Source organism: Cryptomeria japonica, chromosome 2 (assembly GCF_030272615.1).
Source record: "Cryptomeria japonica chromosome 2, Sugi_1.0, whole genome shotgun sequence".
In the NCBI taxonomy this organism is placed as follows: Eukaryota; Viridiplantae; Streptophyta; class Pinopsida; order Cupressales; family Cupressaceae; genus Cryptomeria; species Cryptomeria japonica.
The window spans coordinates 566,022,919-566,041,275 of record NC_081406.1 but is presented as its reverse complement, the minus strand read 5'-3'; the positions used below and the strand labels follow the sequence as shown (position 1 = coordinate 566,041,275).

General features: G+C 37.4%; 1 protein-coding gene across 4 annotated transcripts in view; it reads right to left on the bottom strand.

Moving 5' to 3' along the window:
- Window positions 1–232: 232 nt before the first annotated feature.
- Window positions 233–18,357, bottom strand: part of LOC131041534 (SH2 domain-containing protein A) — a 39,792-nt gene continuing 21,667 nt past the window's right edge. For 3 of the 4 annotated variants that reach the window (XM_059216728.1, XM_057974663.2, XM_057974662.2), the window contains 9 exons: window positions 8,164–8,370; window positions 7,932–8,033; window positions 7,452–7,529; window positions 7,172–7,339; window positions 6,177–6,979; window positions 5,822–5,984; window positions 5,362–5,705; window positions 873–956; window positions 233–745 (listed from right to left, as the gene is read on the bottom strand). In XM_059216728.1, the coding sequence (XP_059072711.1) occupies window positions 718–745; window positions 873–956; window positions 5,362–5,705; window positions 5,822–5,984; window positions 6,177–6,979; window positions 7,172–7,339; window positions 7,452–7,529; window positions 7,932–8,033; window positions 8,164–8,370 (1,977 nt within the window). In that variant the 3' untranslated portion in view covers window positions 233–717. Of the gene's footprint in view, window positions 746–872; window positions 957–5,361; window positions 5,706–5,821; window positions 5,985–6,176; window positions 6,980–7,171; window positions 7,340–7,451; window positions 7,530–7,931; window positions 8,034–8,163; window positions 8,371–9,395; window positions 9,460–18,357 lie in introns of those variants that run through there. The other variant, XM_059216730.1, reaches the window with a different exon arrangement.

Sequence of the window (18,357 nt, the reverse complement as noted above, 5' to 3'; positions counted from 1 at the left end):
TTGTTTCTGGAATTGTTAGTTGTAATCCGAAATTTTGCCTAAAAGCAGTCCATCTTGAATTTTTTTGGTTTCTAACTTTTTAGAGTGACATCCATTCTGTCAAATTTTTCCCAATTTTTTTTCTGCAAATAAAATTTTCTTAATGTTATTGAAGCAATAGCATTATATTGATATAAACATGGACTTGCACATGTTCTCAATTAAAATTATTACAATTTTTAGACGTAAGGTCAAAACTGAAAAAACCTGATTTACATCACAATGAATCTGTAGATACAATGAATGTAATTACTGTACATTCTTCCCATTTGTTTTTCAGATGATTAAAGCCTGTAAGATGGAAGTACATGCAGACAATTTATACAAGAACCTTTTTGAATATGCATGTAATCGTATAGAGAGAACTATAAGAACCTTTTTTATCATATTTTCACCAAAAAATGTCTTCAGTCGCTGGTACGAGGTAAGCAAGCCCTGGATGATTGTAGCTGACTTTCCAGTTTTGTATATATTTATATTGAAGCTCTTTGACCTGAAGCCTACACCAACGGAAGCCTTAACAAAATGGATGCTGTGAAATACATGCACTTTAAAGTGCAGTACTCACCTCAGTATATACACAACCAATTGTTCAGAGACCAGGTAGAAAAACCCATTTCTTGTGATTTAAAAAAACATTCTTCTGTGGCTGGTAATAATATTTCAAGCTCATACGCTTCATGCCTCTTGTGGAGAACGGGGAACTCTGTTTTCAAAGGCATCAACACAACATTTATTCCATTGAAGTCTTTCCCACCCAGAACTAACTGAAAATATCTATAAAAGGATAACGGTAGGACCTGAAACAGTACATGTTGCATAAATATGCTTACCGGCAGACTTCAGATAACTCAGGTTGTGCCAACAGAAGTTCCTCTACTGGTTTCAAAGCATCCATTCTGTCACCACTGCTAAGCCTGTAAATTTGTGATGCTTTTCAGTTTGCAAGTTACTTTATGCTAAATTCTTTTGAAACTTATGGTTTGACAAATATAATTTGAAAGAAAGGTTACAGTTTCGATTCCTTGTGGATCACTTTGTTAAAGCATGTACTACTTGCTGTCTAACAAATTTTCTACTAGTAACTCATCTATGTATTTGTTCAGATTGAAAGGGTGTTTGCTGCAGTTGCCTTTTCAATGACACGTATTTAATCCAACTTCTAAATAGTTTCAAGCTGCCATCCTTTAGGGTGAATGGTCTTACTCTATCAATATTGTAGCTATAAAATACGTGGACTGAATACATGAGAAGCAATCATGCCACAACTCTCTTTAACACCATTTTTTATAGTAAAGAAAAATATATATAAATATTGAAAATGCTACAGATTTACAAAACCTCCAAACCCTGTATTTAGCATCAGTTGGGAGAGTACATGTATTACATTAATTTACATATATATCTCTTATCAACCAAAGCAAAACGGCAAACCTAAAATGTTATAGTTTTAGTTTTACTAGCTGAACTTAACAAAGGTTTTAGACATATGACATGAGAAAAAAAACATTAGCCAGAGAAGAACGCAATTATCAACCAATGCTTTTGCGGGCCGTGCATTGCCTTTTTCCCAACTTGAGTTTTAGTGGTAAATCTTTGCTGAGAAAATGAGAAGGGGCGGTCTCTTTCCTCCACATACGATCGGCAACAAGAATTTTCTCAATTGTTTCATTATGGTGGAGTACATTTTGATAACAAAACCTAGAAATAGAGAGGCCCTCTGCTTTTTAGATAGACAGTTGATAATGCCCTTTCAATTTTCTTTGATGACCTAAAGATTGTAGGGCAACAAGTTGGAAAGGTTTTGGGTGTTTCCTTACTGGGCAGTTTAAGCTTGAAGGACCTTAAGGATTCAACAGGGTAAATTCTTTATGTTAGTCAGTGGTATATGGACAGAGGACTCAATTAAAATTTGAAGCGTTTGGATGGTATTTCTCATTCTCAACATTGCTAGCAAAAGCATGCATAGGGATGGCAACTGCTTCATGGATTACAGGTTTTTCAGGGAGCAAGAGTCACATGCTAAGGCAAAGAGGGATTAGTTGGAAGATTGTGGTTCTGTTTTCAACATTATGGGGAAGGGTGGAGATGAAGGTAGCATTTTGGGCTTTGAAATCAACTCAGCAACAGAGTTAACCTTAGTATGTGTTATAAGATTAAAAATGAGACTTGATTACATTGGTGTAATGGCAAAGGAGTGGCGGGTCATACTTTCAATGCATGTGAATTCAGATTGGTTCTTACTTTCTCTATTGCCTTCATCAAGCAATGTCATTCTACCCTCTTGCTCAAATCATTTAGAGCAAACTCTCCTACATGGGACACAGAGTTGAGACCATTAGGTTTTTATCCTTCACATGGATGGAGCAACTCCAACAACTAATTGCAATCCCTAGTTTACAAAATCACCTAGCCTCTAGCATTCAATATCTCCTACTACAGAATTTATTTGCATTCAAGCCTAGAACTCAAGCACCCTGAAAAATGCAGCTTAGCAATGGAGCCTTCAACCCACCTTCAAACTTAAGCCTTGCCAACTCAATCAAAAAAATGTACAATTGATGGCTAAAACAGGAAGGCTTACAAGCTTGCATGCACTAAAGAAGAAAATTCTGACCAAGTATATCTCATGATTAGCAACCATTAGGATATACATGTGATTAAGAAAATGTGGAAGACATATTTACTGGTAAGGAAGTGCAGGGTGACTGTCTCGAGGGTTCCCTATATGAGTTAGCTTGAATTGAATCCAAGTATTCATTTCATTATGTTTCAGCCAAGTTAAATAGGAGATAAATCTGAAGCAATTTTCTCTGCTTAGAGAAATTGACTGATATGACCAAACAACAAGAAGGTGGCTTTATTGAAGAATAGAATTATTATCAAACACAGAGTTGAAAGACAGCAGCCTGCTGTGACAAATTCCTGCACAACAAAATCAATCTGCACACCTTTGTGCAAAAACAACGCACATAATTAATGTGTTGACACCTAATATGCCACCTAAGAACACCTGCAAGTTGTGTCGCAGCCAATTCACATGTTTTTGCAATAGAATTTGTAAGCACTATCAGAACGTAAGGGAATCTGAATTAACCACACAACCACCAAGCTGTAGAGCTATCAGGAATCAGATTGACATTACGAGTAATTACTGAAACAAACTTTTTTGTGGCCAATCTTCAACGCAATTGTATAAAATTACTTCATGAGATTCTTTCATTTATTTAGCTAGGAGCTGGTGAACTAGCCAGCACAAGAGATTCCAAAATCGTCCTTTAGTATTGTTGATTTCTCTAGGATTATGCCATTTCTACTGTAACTCTAGGAACCCAGTCCCTCTTGTTTTGGAATTTTTCTTTGCACCCAGAAATTCTGAGTGCATTCAGTGCTAACCAGTGTTCTACAGGTACATGTCCCCAGGGGTTCATGTGACATCCATAACATCCCAAAGAGTAAGGAACTTAGAGGGGTATGCCTGCTTTTTCAGGACTGGTCAGCCTGCTCCATTTGGTGAAGAAATTTTTTAGAAGGGAATTTTTTCAGGATAAAATATGTAAATATCCCTCAAAAGCTAATAGGGGGAGGATTTTCATTGCATATTCAGCAGTCAAAATATTTTTTCTTTTAAAAATTGCAGTTGCTTTACTTTTTTGTTTAAGTTATTTTAGTAGCTGTCCCAAAAATGTAGGAAAACTTTTGCTATCCCTTAAACTGCATCCCCACGTCGCATGTCCCCCCATCCCTGAAGTTTGGACAAACAATGGTGCTACTGCTAACCATTTCAAACTAAAGCACTTCCCTTGAAACCCTGCATGTACTGAATTTGGTTCAAAGAAATTTTTTCCTTTCCTGAAGATCTCAATACATGTGCAAGGTTAAGCAACCTGGTTTTGTTGCACACATGCAAGCAAAAAGTCTTTCTTGTTCACATCCAATGCATAAACATACAAAATAAAGGTGGCTTACTTAGAGTTAATAAAACTGTGATCCAAGTAAAAACTTGGCTGACTGTGTACTAGCCATGCCAATGTCCCATACAAACAAATCAATCTGTTACATAATCACATACTGTCTATGCATTTGCACATCACATGCCAGAAATGCACCAACTAAAACAACCTACACATTGTGCAACTCTTGATCTGTGTATGTGCACAGCAGAATCCATAACCGTTAACAAAGCAGTTAGCAAACTGAGCTATCTGAAGCATCCATGCAGCCACCATATTGCAGAGCATCCTTGTTACAATTCAAGCTCGCATTCAGAGTGCTTACTAAAGCAAACAATTTTGTTAGCTGCTATCTTAATTGCACAGCAATGAATCGCAGCATTCTTCTATTAGCTCAGAGTTAGTCAATTAGCCAGCCAGCACGCAAAGCTCAACACCTCAAGCGAAGCACGCAGCTTTCTCAATCTGAATTTTGGACTTATCCCATTTATGGTTAGTGGGATAATAATTAGGTTACTTTCTTTCTCATGAATGCTTGTGGATCCTGTTTGTTAGATTAGGATTATAATTACACCGAGAGCCTTCTACAGTACCATCAACAGTGTGTCATGTTGTGACCATGTACATATAAAAACTAAAGCATAGTGAACATATATTTCAAAAAAAATTAAAACTATAAAATAATTTTTAAATAGTTCTAAAGTAAAATAAAATAACTCCTTGAAAATAAAATAGTTCTGAATTAAAATAAAATAACTCTTACGCAAATAAAATAACAAGTAAATAGAATAACTCGCTGATATAACAAATAACTTATAGATCTATCCTATAAAGTATAAACAATCTAAAAAAGTTACATTAAGATGCCAGCAACCTCACAACCTATCAAACTTTTAAGAATTATTTTAATTTATTTAGGCCATTTAATGAAGAACTACTTTAATTTCCTTAAGATTTATTTTATTTTACTTTAGAACTATTTAGAATTATTTTTTTATTTTTTTACATTGTTTACTTTATTTTTATCTGAAGAGCACATATTTTTACCTTGATTTGTGATTTAAATGGAATAGGTGCTTTGAGAATGATATGTAGGTGTGCTAATTTATATCCAGCATCACTACAGGATTTTCCTAATTTTCACAGTAATGATATATACAAAAATACATGTTATACTAGTTAGGGAAGCTGACCTTCCAAATTCTTTATTTATAATTTATTTTAGTAAAAAAGTTCATTCAGACAAATATGCAAAATATCTCAGCCTGATTTCCAATAAATGAAAGATGATTAAGGTTGAACTCATATATGCAGAAACCATACTCAGAAGATAGGTTTTTCTCCAGGCCCAAGAAAGGAAATCACGCACCTTTCTTCAAGTGACAAAATTCTATGGTGCAACCCATTATCTGTACCAACATAAGTAGCAATCAAGGCACCTGCATCTGGATGTGGCCAGCTGCGTGAGCTAGGAAACCTAATTATAAATGATCCGGGTTTTGCAGATCCCTCTGAAGTACTAAGTAAAGCTTCAGCTTCCTCACGTGATATCATTCCCTCAATCCATCTAGGCTCCATACTTTCCCAGGCTCTCTTTATCTGGGGGTTGGACAAAGACAATGCCACAGGGAATAACCACTGCCACAACTGGTCAAACTCTTCACGGACAATAGTCTCACTACAACCAGCTATTCTCCGCAAGAACTCCTTGTCCTGCCAGCATTATGCATGATTATTCTACGACTCAAACATAATTGAATGTTTTAAGAAAAAAGATTTTGCAAGCTATCAAATGAGCTGGAAGGTATTTTGGAGTGCTCTAACCAGACCTGAGAAGTGAACTTTCTTCTTTTACTATTTGTAATCATAATAAATCTCTTTTCCATGTGATGTATAACAGTGTCCCATGGAAGTGGATACATGTCTTTGGTAAGCATCTTCCAGAGATCAATTCCTTCTTGGATCAACTGCTTTGCAATCAAAATCTGATACCTGGTTTTTTGGAAGCATATTAATTATCAATCCATTTAAGATTTGACAAGCAATATGAAATTCTATCAAACATACTGATTTCAACCCAAAATGACTGAAAAGTTGATATAATGCATTTTTGAAAGAGAAATTTTATGTCCTTATGGTATTTAATAAGCCTGCACCTGACTGCGATAAAACAACAAAAATTACCCATTATGATGACATCCTGTATACTGAGAAACACATGCTGCAAAATCTGCCACATCCTGGTCACTTCTGGACATAACAGTTCCTTTCAAGAAAAGAGAACGATTAAATATATTTTCAAGACAGTATTTAAAAACTACATAGTCTGAAAATGCTCCCTCTGATGCCCCAAATCTCATGGCAGCTGACTTTTGTGCATAAATATTGTCACAAATACTATTCGTTCCTTGAAAATTTTCTGACTTGATTTTCAAATTTGTACTAAACAAAGAATCTGTTTGATTTGAATTTATTGGCAGAGGCATTGCATGATCAGAAGAGTCATTTCTGCAATGTCCATATGCAGCTCCCAAGGGACTGTGCCCATGTAAAACCTTGGGCAGTTCTGTAGGTGATGCAATCGATGTATCATTACCAGATAAGTTGCAAGCATTACCTTCTACATTAGAATATTGATCTAAATCACTATTACTATTTGCAAGTCTTATGGACAGTTTTTCATGTCCCACCTTTACACGCTTCAATACTGGTGTAATTTTTGTAGTTTGAGTGATTGATCCATGAACAAGGTTGTCTCCATTTACCAGTTGTGATTCTGAAGGCTCATCAGTTCTTGGGGAGCATGCTGTGTCAAGTTGATATGCAGAAGCATTAGGCTTTTTCCATGATACAGATAGTGTTCGACTGTTACGATTTCTTGAGACACAACGGATTGGTCGTGAGAATACTCGAAGAAATGGATAGTTCATACTGTGAGATGAATCAAAACATACTCGAAACAGCCTATTGTCACATTTAGAGGACAGCTGTAAATTGAAAGAAAAGGCACAATCAAGAACCATTATAACTTGTTGAAGTTTATCTAATATTAAGAGAAACTGTTATAACTTCTAAGACTGAGATAACACATTAAAAAATTATAATAAGCAACTAAGCAGCAAATTACCTTTCCTACGCATCAGAAGATTTTAGTTAATATAACTAGGTATAAGAGATACCTGGGATATTTTGAGCTTAAAAGATGCACGCCCATGAATAAGTCTGATTGGACGCTCAGTCGAAGGAAACTCAACACCATCAAAGGTGGTAAGAAGCGGAGCTTCTGCATTGTCTTTTGGTTTCTCAACAAGGGTTCCATTATCCGCATACACAAGTAATGCAACAAGCTGGAAAATATAATTTTAAGTACACAAATCACCTAGTTGAAAATCATAGAATAGATTAAACACCAAATGAAATTGTTCACATAATAAACAAAGCTTTAAAAATATTCAGCACCTCCATATCTTTGTGAATGGAACGACCAAGTGCATCTAATAAGACAACATCAAGTGCAAAATTCCTTCGACAGGATGCCTGGAAAGATAAAGAGGCATTTCAAACAAGGGTCACAACATAAGACCACAAATTCTGCTAGGTGAAAATGTACCAATTTTGTAAGACTGAATTTTTGGGATGTAAAACAGACTAAAGGAAAAAGATGTTCTATAACTAAACCTATTTTTTGAGATTAATTCATTGAAATCTTAACCAACAGAGAGAATTCAATGTGAGTGCTAAACCAAAACTGAGTATTGACCCTTATAACTTCTTGGAAATTCATGACAGTGGAAATTTTCTAGTAACCCTCAAGAAATGAGAAAAATCTTTTCAACCACTCTCTGAAAATTTTCTTCTTTTTTCAGAGAGTAAATTGTTTAATCATTTAAAAAAAGATTGAACAACAAGAAAGAAATTTGAGAAAACAAACAGGCCCACCTTGCCTCCAACAACACTCCATATACCATCACCACTTTCCTCAAGATTGTAATCATCTGAAGCACCAGATGAGCCATCAAGTGCCAATTCCAGCGGTGGATTCTGTTAATCTCAGATAAGCAAAAACCTTGGAGAATAAGTGAATTTTCTTACATTACAAAGTTGTTAATATTTATATAAATCTACAGAACAAGAACATTCTGGTTTCTATTTTGTATTTACAGTTATGCACCTTGACATAATGATTTGTAACAGCGGGTTGGATCAAGATCCTAACATAATGAGCATATCCTTGTACACCATTACAGTTACTATCAGTACCAACTAAGTTTAGAGGCTTCAAGTTCTCCTCTATGACACCATTCTGTGATGCATATGCTACTCTCTTTTCTCCAACCACTACTCCATCAATGTGAAGACGAATAACATTTGTGCTAACCTGTTCCAAATACCAAAAGTTAAAACAGAAGAAAGAATCATCATTTGCCACACAAACCAGATGCATAATGTGATGCCATATATATCCATATAAGAAAATAAATAGGATACATCATAACCCAAAATCTTCCGTACATTTATGCTTTGGACTTTATTCATATAAGTTGAAGATAATCTTTTGAAGAAATACTGGTTTCGAGTTGCAGTATCCATCCACTAATTAGGTAAAAGTTGTATAAGCATATATAAATATCATCAATCTCCAATGATGGGGTGGAACACAAAGCAATTGCAAATCATCTTGGCAAAATTATCTCCTCCTTTGTTATGGTGGAAACTTAATATAGATAGAGCCTCCAATGGAAACCCATTCCTGCTGCAGTATGTGGGATCTGCTCTGACCACACACAAGGCAATTCTTTTGTATGGAGAAGGTCTTGCAATACAATTAAACAAGCTAGCTGAAGCTACTCGTATCAAAAGAGAACTATGACTAAAATTTGTTGAGGACTTGAATGGATGAAATGGATTTGGAATTCCTAGCCGTGTACCTTACAAAAGATAAACAAAACAGTCACAAAAATTGAAAGCTCTCCGCTTTAATTTACTAAACCATACAAATAAAAAGACACTTTCAGAAATTTCAGTCACACACACATCCCTAAGGTGTAATATCCACTCCGATAAACACTCAATAAATATGAAAATAAAAGAGAAAAATAAACATAATCCAAAGTCAAAGGAGTCAAATACTGGACTAATCTTTTTTTTTCTTTCTTATCATATATAAAATAATTCTACAATCATCATGATTATTGCAAATCAATTTAAAATACGCCATCGTAACTATAAAACTCAAATCATTTTATGTACAAATGCAAGTACACACACCTTGAAACCAAATTGACAACACATACAACAATTTAATTAAATTAGCCATTCTCTTTCGTAGCAAATTTAAAACACTACTCTTTCAATCAATAGATCACAAGACAAATAAATACATCAACACTTGTACTACCAAACCTTGTTCGTTTCCTTCTCCATAACTTGAAGCAGAAGAGAAAGAGAGAGCATCATTGAGGTGATATCCACCCTACCACAAAACATTATCTTTTGTATGCTACTTGTGCATATTGCACCACATCCCTGTCCTGTTGACAGGGACCCCCCAATTTAGTTGCAGTCTGCCCGATAGAATGAGAATAGGCATGTGAGGTCGCAAGGGCAAAGGAAACAAATCTTCAGAGGTCCGATTCACTGTGTAAACTAAGTGAAGCAACAAAAGCATCCAAAAGCCCGAGTTTCACAAGTTCGCGCATTTTCACCATAAGGGCTCGATTTTTGAAAGGCAAACATAAACTATAGTCGCATTTTCATTTGCAAACCCAACATCGCAGGGAAAAACGAAGCAAAGTCGCGCGATTTGCAGTAGGTGCCGAAGTTTGTGAGAACAATAATCGCACTCACCTCACATGCCAAAAAGGGTAAAAGCGCTTAGAGCACAAAATTGGCTTCATGGCCGAAAATTCCAAGGTTCTAGATCACGCAAAACTGGCTAATAAGCCGAAAGTGATGAAAGAAAACCAAAGTTGGCAATTTCACTTCATGAGCCAGAAATCATAACATAGACTAAGTTCGCCAAAGTGTCTTTCAAGACAAAAAAGAATAATGAAGTTTAAACTTTCAAAATCGGCAGGTAGGCTGAAAATTCCAAACCCTAAACTTTGCGCGAATCCTCAAAAACCTGAATATCAATAAAGTGAAAGGCGTAAAAACAAACCTTGCGTTGCATTCCAAAATCGCGCATTCTGGATAAAATGGCCGAATTTTCTCAAAGGCACTTTAATATTCAAAACGAAATTCGAACTTTTCAGCTCGATTAGCCGAAATTTGAAGACAAAAGGTCATAGAATCAAAAGTAGCAAAAAAAAACTCCAAATCGTGCAATTTGGACTCTAAAGCCGAAAATAACAAAAAAACAACCCAAAGTTTGCGCGATAAGCTCTATAGCCAAAAATCATCAGTGAAGAGAGCAAACAAGGAAATAACAAGTCAAAATCGCCCAATGAGTCGAGAAGGTGAAAAGGAATTAAATCATGCAAAATGACTCATAAGCCTGAAACTTGCCAATGAAAGTTTTCCAACTTACGCATTTAAATGAAATCTCTCATTTCGTTCAAGTGACCCGAAGTTTGTAAAACAAAGTGTTTTAACTCAAGATAAAGCCTCACAAAAGGATGCATTTAGCCGAAGTTTGCTAAAGTGGGGGTATTTTAATAAAGTCTCTCCTCTCAACCCACATGAAAAGACCGAAAACTCAAAGGAGCTAGGCGTTTTAAAATTTCTCCCCAAAACATTGAGAGGCCCGAAATTCGACTTTGAGAGCAAGTAAAACATGAAATCAAGTCTCTCAAGACGCCAGAGTTGGTCGAAAGTGAAGGCGAAGACATTTTATAAACTTAGAAACATCTCTCATTCCAGCTCCAAGGGCCGAAAAGTCAGGAGAGCAAATAAACATAAGTTAAAGATCATCTCTCATTTTACTTGTTGAAACTGAAATTGCCAAAAGGGGGGTTATAACCTAAAAAGTAAATCTCTCAAAACCCCCCAGTATGCCCGAAATTCTAGGACTTAAGTGATTAAAAGGTAAAATCACGCAAAATTTCACAAGGGTGGTGTTAAAATGGAAAGCCAAAATCTCACATTTTAGGTGAAGCGTTCAAAATTGGATATGCTTTTTAAAAAGGCTTAAACTTAACATCTCGCAGTACACCTCTCAGGCCTAAATTTCATCTAAGTTGGAGAGCGAATCAAGATGAAGGATCGGATTTTACGTTTGAGGAGAGACATTTAAAAGATACATTTCACAAAGAGCTTCTCAAGCCCGAACTCCACCGAGACGAAGCCAAACGTTAAATAAAATTTAATATTTGTCAAATTAATTTAATTAATTTTTCAAATTGATTGATTAAAGGTGAAATTGATTGTTCGTAGGAAAACGACATCGGGAGGAGCTAAAGTGACGACTTAACACAACATCAAAGCCAAGCATTGGGAGTTGGAGAAGAAGATGCAGGAGCGTGAGATCGGAAGCAAGCATTGGGAAGTGTGCCATTGGACGACAAGTTGAAGTCCACCACCGAGACCAAAGACCGAAGAACATTCAAAATGCTACAAATATGCATTCTCAGAAGGATACACTGCTGAATTTAATTCCAGAAGTTCAGTTTCTAAAAACTGAAATTGTTTAATGTAAAGCTACCTGTGGGTTTTTTTTCAAGATATTTTGAAACAAAGTGGAACATAGGTCAGTTGTGGACAGTTATGTCTAGCTACCTAATAGACCAAATTAAAGCCAAATAGTGGTAGGCAGTTGAGAAGGTGGTTGAAGGGATAACTGAGAATTGAGTAGGCATAGGTTAAAGCTGCCATGCTTCTGGAAGGTAGATTGCAACCCTTGGATGTAGTCAATCCTGGCCATTAATTCAGAATTGCAAAATCTATAAAAGGCAGAGGCCTTTCTTTTGTAAAGGGTTAGATAGTTAGATTATTGTTAGATGGTTAGATTTCAGTTAGACTAGGTTAGAGTTTTGTAGAAAGTTAGATTTTACGACTAGCATAGAAATGCTGCAAAAAATTGTTGTAAGGGCAGTCAAAATCAATATATAAACATTGAAGAATGGTGTTTGTTATCTTGGTTTTTTTCCGTTTGCATGGTTTTCTTCAGCAATTTAGATAGATCTTCTTGGTGTGTAGGTATCTAATGGATTCAGGCTCATACCATTGAGGATATGTTGATCGTGTATCCTTGTGTATGGTTAGCCTAAGCCTTTAAATCGTGTTTAGTTCAATTGCAGGTGTCTGTCTGAGCTACGCCAAAATTGGTTGTTTGGCCATGCATTTGCAGTCTGAAAATCTTCCAAGTCCCCTTGAAGATTGCACTATTCCTACGAGGTTGTGAGCCATTCTGACCAAGCAGGGATTGGTTATGTTGAATCCGTCAACCCGCATACCAGTCTTATTAACTTTAGGTTTCCTAAACCCTTCTCTTTTGCTTTTATTTCCCAGTTCAAGAATCAGATACAAACCAGCTTGTTGCAAAACGTAAGGCCCCTTGTGCTCCAAGCAAAACACATCGACCGTTGAGCTATCCCACAGTCAAGAACTGACATTTGGAACCTTGAGGTTGTCCCTGTTAAATTCTGTGAGAAGCAAGAATCGAGCCAGGATCTGATGTCGGTCATAGATCACGTGCAACTCCAAGCAACGGATGATCGAAGATCAAAATAGCTGAATGAAGATAAATCTGATATGAGAGAAAAATAGAGATAAAGAAGAGAATTTAGAGAAGACTCTCACCGAGCTATCACTTAACTAGTGAAGGTGAGAGTATATTGCTTATTATATAGAAAAATAATAGCATATACAACCAAGAGGTGCATTAACTCCCACTTCCATAAAAAGTGGGAGGTTTTACCTACTACCCCATAAAAGGTGGGAGGTTTTTACCTACTTGGTAAATGTCAAAACATGTGGCATAACCTCCTTACATGAAAACAAAAAAGAAGTTATAAGAGGTGGCACATAAGGCCAAGAGAGGGTGAGTAACCCAACTACCCCATAACCCACTTAGGAAATGACAAAATAGTGGTTATGAGAGGTGGCACAACAAGCCAAAAGAGGGTGTGTAACTCAACTACCCATGTGAGGTGGAGAGTTACACATGTAGCTAATGTATTCCGCCACGTGTCCTCATATTAACCACACCTAATAACCTAAGCAAGCTTAATAATATATGTGTAGGAAAAATAAATACCCCCTAACATAAGGAAAATAAAAAAACCTACACTAACACCCCCCCTTAAGCATAGCTTAGGTGGGTGAAAAGATGGGTCCCGGCAAATGAGGCCATGTTAGGTACCCATGTACATAAATATCCCCCCCCAAAAGAAGAAGCCCCCCCATAAGAGGAATAGACCCCCCTAAATAGAGAGAGAAAGAATGAAGGACTAAGAAGCCCCTCCTGAAGTAGACACCTTTTGCATCCCAAGCAAAGATCGCAAATGAAGGAACTTGCTTTCAGTGAAAGGTTTGGTGAAGATGTCCGCAGTTTGCTCCGATGTAGAACAATACTTAAGATCGATGATGCCTTCCTGAATGAGCTCCCGAATATAGTGCATATGTATCTCAATGTGTTTCGTCCTTTGATGATGAACTGGATTTCTTGAGATTTGTATAGCACTCTGATTATCACAAAAGATGATGGTAGGCTTTCTAACTGGAATACCAAACTCAGTAAGAATATTTTGAAGCCAAATAGCCTCAGTGGTGGCATTGACTGCCCCTCGATACTCGGCCTCTGTCGATGAAAGAGCAATTGCAGACTGCTTCTTGCTCGACCAACAAACTGGACCAGAACCAAGTGAAAAGCAATACCCAGAAGTAGACTTGCGATCCTGAGAATCACCTGCCCAATCTGAATCCGTATATCCTACCAAGTCAATATCCACACCTGCTACATACTGAATTCCATAATTGTGAGTACCCTAAATGTAGTGGAGGGTCCGCTTAGCTGCTTTCCAATGCAACTCATGTGGCTCCTGCATGAATCTAGAGACCATGCCCACAGCATAAGAAATGTCGGGTCTCGTATGAGTCAAATAAATGAGGCTTCCAACAAGCTGTCGATATAAAGTGCCATCAACCAAGGGTGAAGAGCACTTAGCCTCAAGTTTGACTCCTGACAAAAATGGAGTAGGTGCAGGCTTACAATCAGCCATGTGAAATCTGGAGAGCATATCAAGTGCATACTTGGGTTGTCCAAGGAAGATTCCTGAAGATGATTGAGTGATCTCAATTCCCAAGAAGTAATGCAGAAGACCCAAGTCTGACATCAAAAATCTATCATGTAGAGCAATTTTCACTGCTTTGATGGTGGATGAGTGACTCCCTGTGAGTAACAAGTCATCAACATAGAGAACCAGAAATGTGAGAGTTTCATCCTGTTGCAGAATGTATACGTTCGGATCGGAATGGCACCGAGTGAAACCAACCGTTAGAAGAAATGAGTCCATCTTGGCATACCAAGCTCGAGGAGCCTGTTTGAGGCCATAGAGAGACTTTCGAAGTCGACACAAAAGTGAGGATCCTGAACAAACCCCTGTGGTTGCTCCATGTAGATTTCCTCCTGAAGGTCACCATGAAGAAATGCACTCTTCACATCCATCTGATGAACTTCCCAACGATGGGCTGCAGCTATAGCAAGAACAAGTCGGATGGAATTCATCTTAGCAACTGGAGCAAAAATCTCAGAGTAATCAACCCCTGGAACTTGGGAAAAACCTTTTGCTACCAAGCGAGCCTTATACTTATCAACCGACCCATCCGCTGCAAATTTTGTTCGATAGATCCACTTGCATCGAACAAGTTTCCTTCCCTTAGGAAGAGGAACTAAATCCCATGTGTGATTCCTTTCCAAGGAATTGAACTCTTCTTGCATTGCAGCATCCCACTCAGGAACACCTGAAGCTTCTCGAAAGGACTGTGGATCAGAAGCTGAAGCAATGAAAAGATGTGGAGCTTGCTGAAATTGTGACCTTGTTCTTCTAGTATCTAATGGATCACCAAGCCAATCTCCTGCTGACTCAAAAGTTTGTCGAGTCCAAAGAGGCACTGAGGCTGGAGAGTCTGGGGGAGAATCATCAGCCTCTAAATGATGACTATGAGAGGAATGTGAATCCTCATCATCACTGTCACCATCTGAAGTAGAGGAAGAAGACTCCTCATCAAGATTAGGAGGATTAAGATCCTCTGAAAAACTGTCATCATAATGCAATTTCTCCAATGTGATAGTGGATGGAGAGGTGGTATGAGAAGAACTAGAAGAACTCTCCTCAAAACGAACACTCCTCTCAATGAACAACTCATGAGTAGTGGGATGGAGAAGCCTATACCCTTTGACATCATCTGGATATCCAACAAATATGCAAAGCTTACTCTGCGGATCCATAGCCTTGCATTTTTCAGCTGGAATGTGGGCCCATGCAAGAGAACCAAACACTCTAAAGTGTTTAACTGTGGGTTTTCGACCAGTCCAAGCTTGAAAGGGAGTTACCCCCTTCACAGCTTTATGAGGAACTCGGTTCTGGATGTAACACGCACAGTTGATGGCCTCTGCCCAATACTGAGGTGCCAAAGACTTGGAGTGAATCATACAATTAGCCATCTCCTTCAAGGACCTATTCTTTCGTTCTGCTACACCATTTTGTTGAGGACTATATGGAACTATGTGCTGCATGTTGATACCTTCTGAAGCACAAAACTGTTCAAACTGATTATTAACATATTCACCCCCATTATCTGTACGCAGAATCTTGATGAACTTCCCAAATTGTTTCTCTGCAAAGGCTTTGAAATCTAGAAAATTTTCAAAGACTTCAGACTTTTGTTTGAGAAAGTAAACCCATGTATATCTGGAAAAGTCGTCAATAAATGTCAAGACATATCTAGCCTTGCTGAAGGATGGTTGTGGAAATAGTCCTGCCAAGTCACTATGTACCAACTCCAATAGTTGTGTAGCTCTCCAAGCGTTACCTTTATCATACTTCTCCTTTGGATGCTTACCAAAAATGCACCCCTGGCAAACTCCATCAGAAAATCGAATAGAAGGCAACCCTGAAACCATTTCTTGTTGACCGAGTTGTTGCAAGTAACGGTAGTTCAAGTGGCCAATCCGTTGATGCCACAAACAACTCACCTCATCTGCATGAGTAAGTAAAACTGTCGAAGGAGAGTCAGGAACAAAGTGAGAAAACTGATATAATCTAGAATGATGATCTGCTTTTCCCACAGCAACAGTAGACCCATTATGCATTTCGCTGATTACCACTGCATCTGGTGTGAACTCAACTTGCTTGCCAGAACCAGTGTGAGTGATCTGATAAACAAATAGGAGATTAGTTGATAAAGATGGAACACAAAGGACATCTTGAAATGTTCCTTCACCCACATCAACAGACCCTCTCCCATGCACTTCAACAAGAGTGTCATCACCCATTAGGATGGAAGGCATAGAACATGGCTCTAAAGATGTGAAATCATCTTTTGAAGAAGCCATGTGGTGTGAAGCACCTGAGTCAATTATCCAAGAATTTGGTTGTGAAGCAATAGCAACTAGGGCCTTACCCTTTCCTTTCCCCTTACTCTTATCTATGTCCTTAGAAGATCCTTCTGATGAACTCTGTTTGACTGAATCAGGAACCTTGATATTATTCTTTTCAAGAAGATTTGAAAGGTGATCAATTTGTTTCTTTAAACACTTATGTTCATCATGACTAGGCCTCTTACAATAAGAACACTTGACCTTTTCCTTCTTAGGTTGTTCACCTTTTGATGAAGAGGTCTCATTGTCTGCTTTTGAAGTAGCAGATTTCTGATCTTTCTTCTTCTCTCCTTGGTTCTTTTGTTTCTTATCTTGCTTACTAGACCCTTTCTGTTCTTTTGTGCCTTGATTTACAACTAAGGCATGTGACTTAGAGGGCTTTATTGTACCCATTTGAACCAATTTGTCCTGCTCCCTAGTGAGTTCTGCAGCAAAATCATCTAAAGAAGGCATTTTAAATGTGGTACCTAGGGCACATTTGGTAGCATAGAATGTAGAAACAAACACTGAATAGTTAGGACCAAGCTTAGAAAGAATACTCAAGATCAGTTGCTTATCATCTTTCTTAGTTCCACACTGTTCCAACTGCAATCTTATAGACTTAAGTTTAGTGAAGAAGTCTTGTATAGTATCAAAATTGGTTGGATTCAACCCTATGAGTTCATTCTCCAATTGATGACCTCTTAGTTCATCCTGCTTACCAAAGAGGTTTCCCAAAGTAGTCCATACTGCATTTGGTGTAGTAGCAGATTCAATGTGAAAAAGAAGGTCAGGAGAGACTGACATGCACAATGTACCAAAAGCTTCATCACATTTATTAAACCATTTAATCTTTTCTGCAGCATCTTGAAGTTCAGTTTCAAATCCCATAGTAACATGATGATATCCATGTCTTTTCAGATATATTATCATCTTAGATTTCCATTCAAAGTAATTATATGGTGTTAAAAGTGGAACTGTAGATGCATCCATGATAGCAGAAAAGAAGATTGCAAAGAGTCAAGAAGAGTGCAAGAAAGAAGACACAAGAGACACCCCCCCTTTTCACTAGTCTTTGAAATCACCCCCTCCCAAATATTACAAGGTTGGCACTTTATAATTAGTGCATTTACAAGGCTTTTATCAGATTACAATGCTTTCTAAGGCTTTAATGGCTAAAATAGAAAGTTTAAATACATATAAATTTAACACAAAATCTGAAAAAATTAGCCTTATAGCTGCTCAATGTATCTTAATACCTTTCCAACAACTATTCGTTTTTGTAAAATAGAGTTGTGAGAAGAAAGATATGATCTATAGAAGGGGAAAAAAAACATGCAGCTAATTCAACCTGCAATATCTAACAAAGAAGGGTAGAATATTTCAATAAGACCTGCAATTATGAAGAGTGCTCATTTCCAGCTTTCCGTCAAGTACTCATTTGCAAAAAACTGACACCCGAAGCAAAAGTTATGCAACTTTTAAGAAAGGTTGCTGAATTTACCTGATAGAAAAACGGCTTAAGCCTTGTTGAAACTCGATTTCTGCAAAAATTATTAATTTTCTAGAAAAACCCTCCAAAACCCAGAAGTTTTTCGATGCTGGGAACAAAACCCAGAAATCTTTTTTTCTGAAAATGAACGGAGGTTAGAACACTAGGGCCGAAATAAAAACAGCTCTAGTAAAATATTTCACTCTGATTTTTTTTACTGTGTTCTCCAAACTCTGAATTTGGTGAAATAAAAGTCACTTATGATTTTCACAAGCCTTTTGGACACTCTGGAAATGCTAAAGAAGCCTCCAATATTACCAAAAATGTTGCAATCACCCAGATCTCAAAGAACA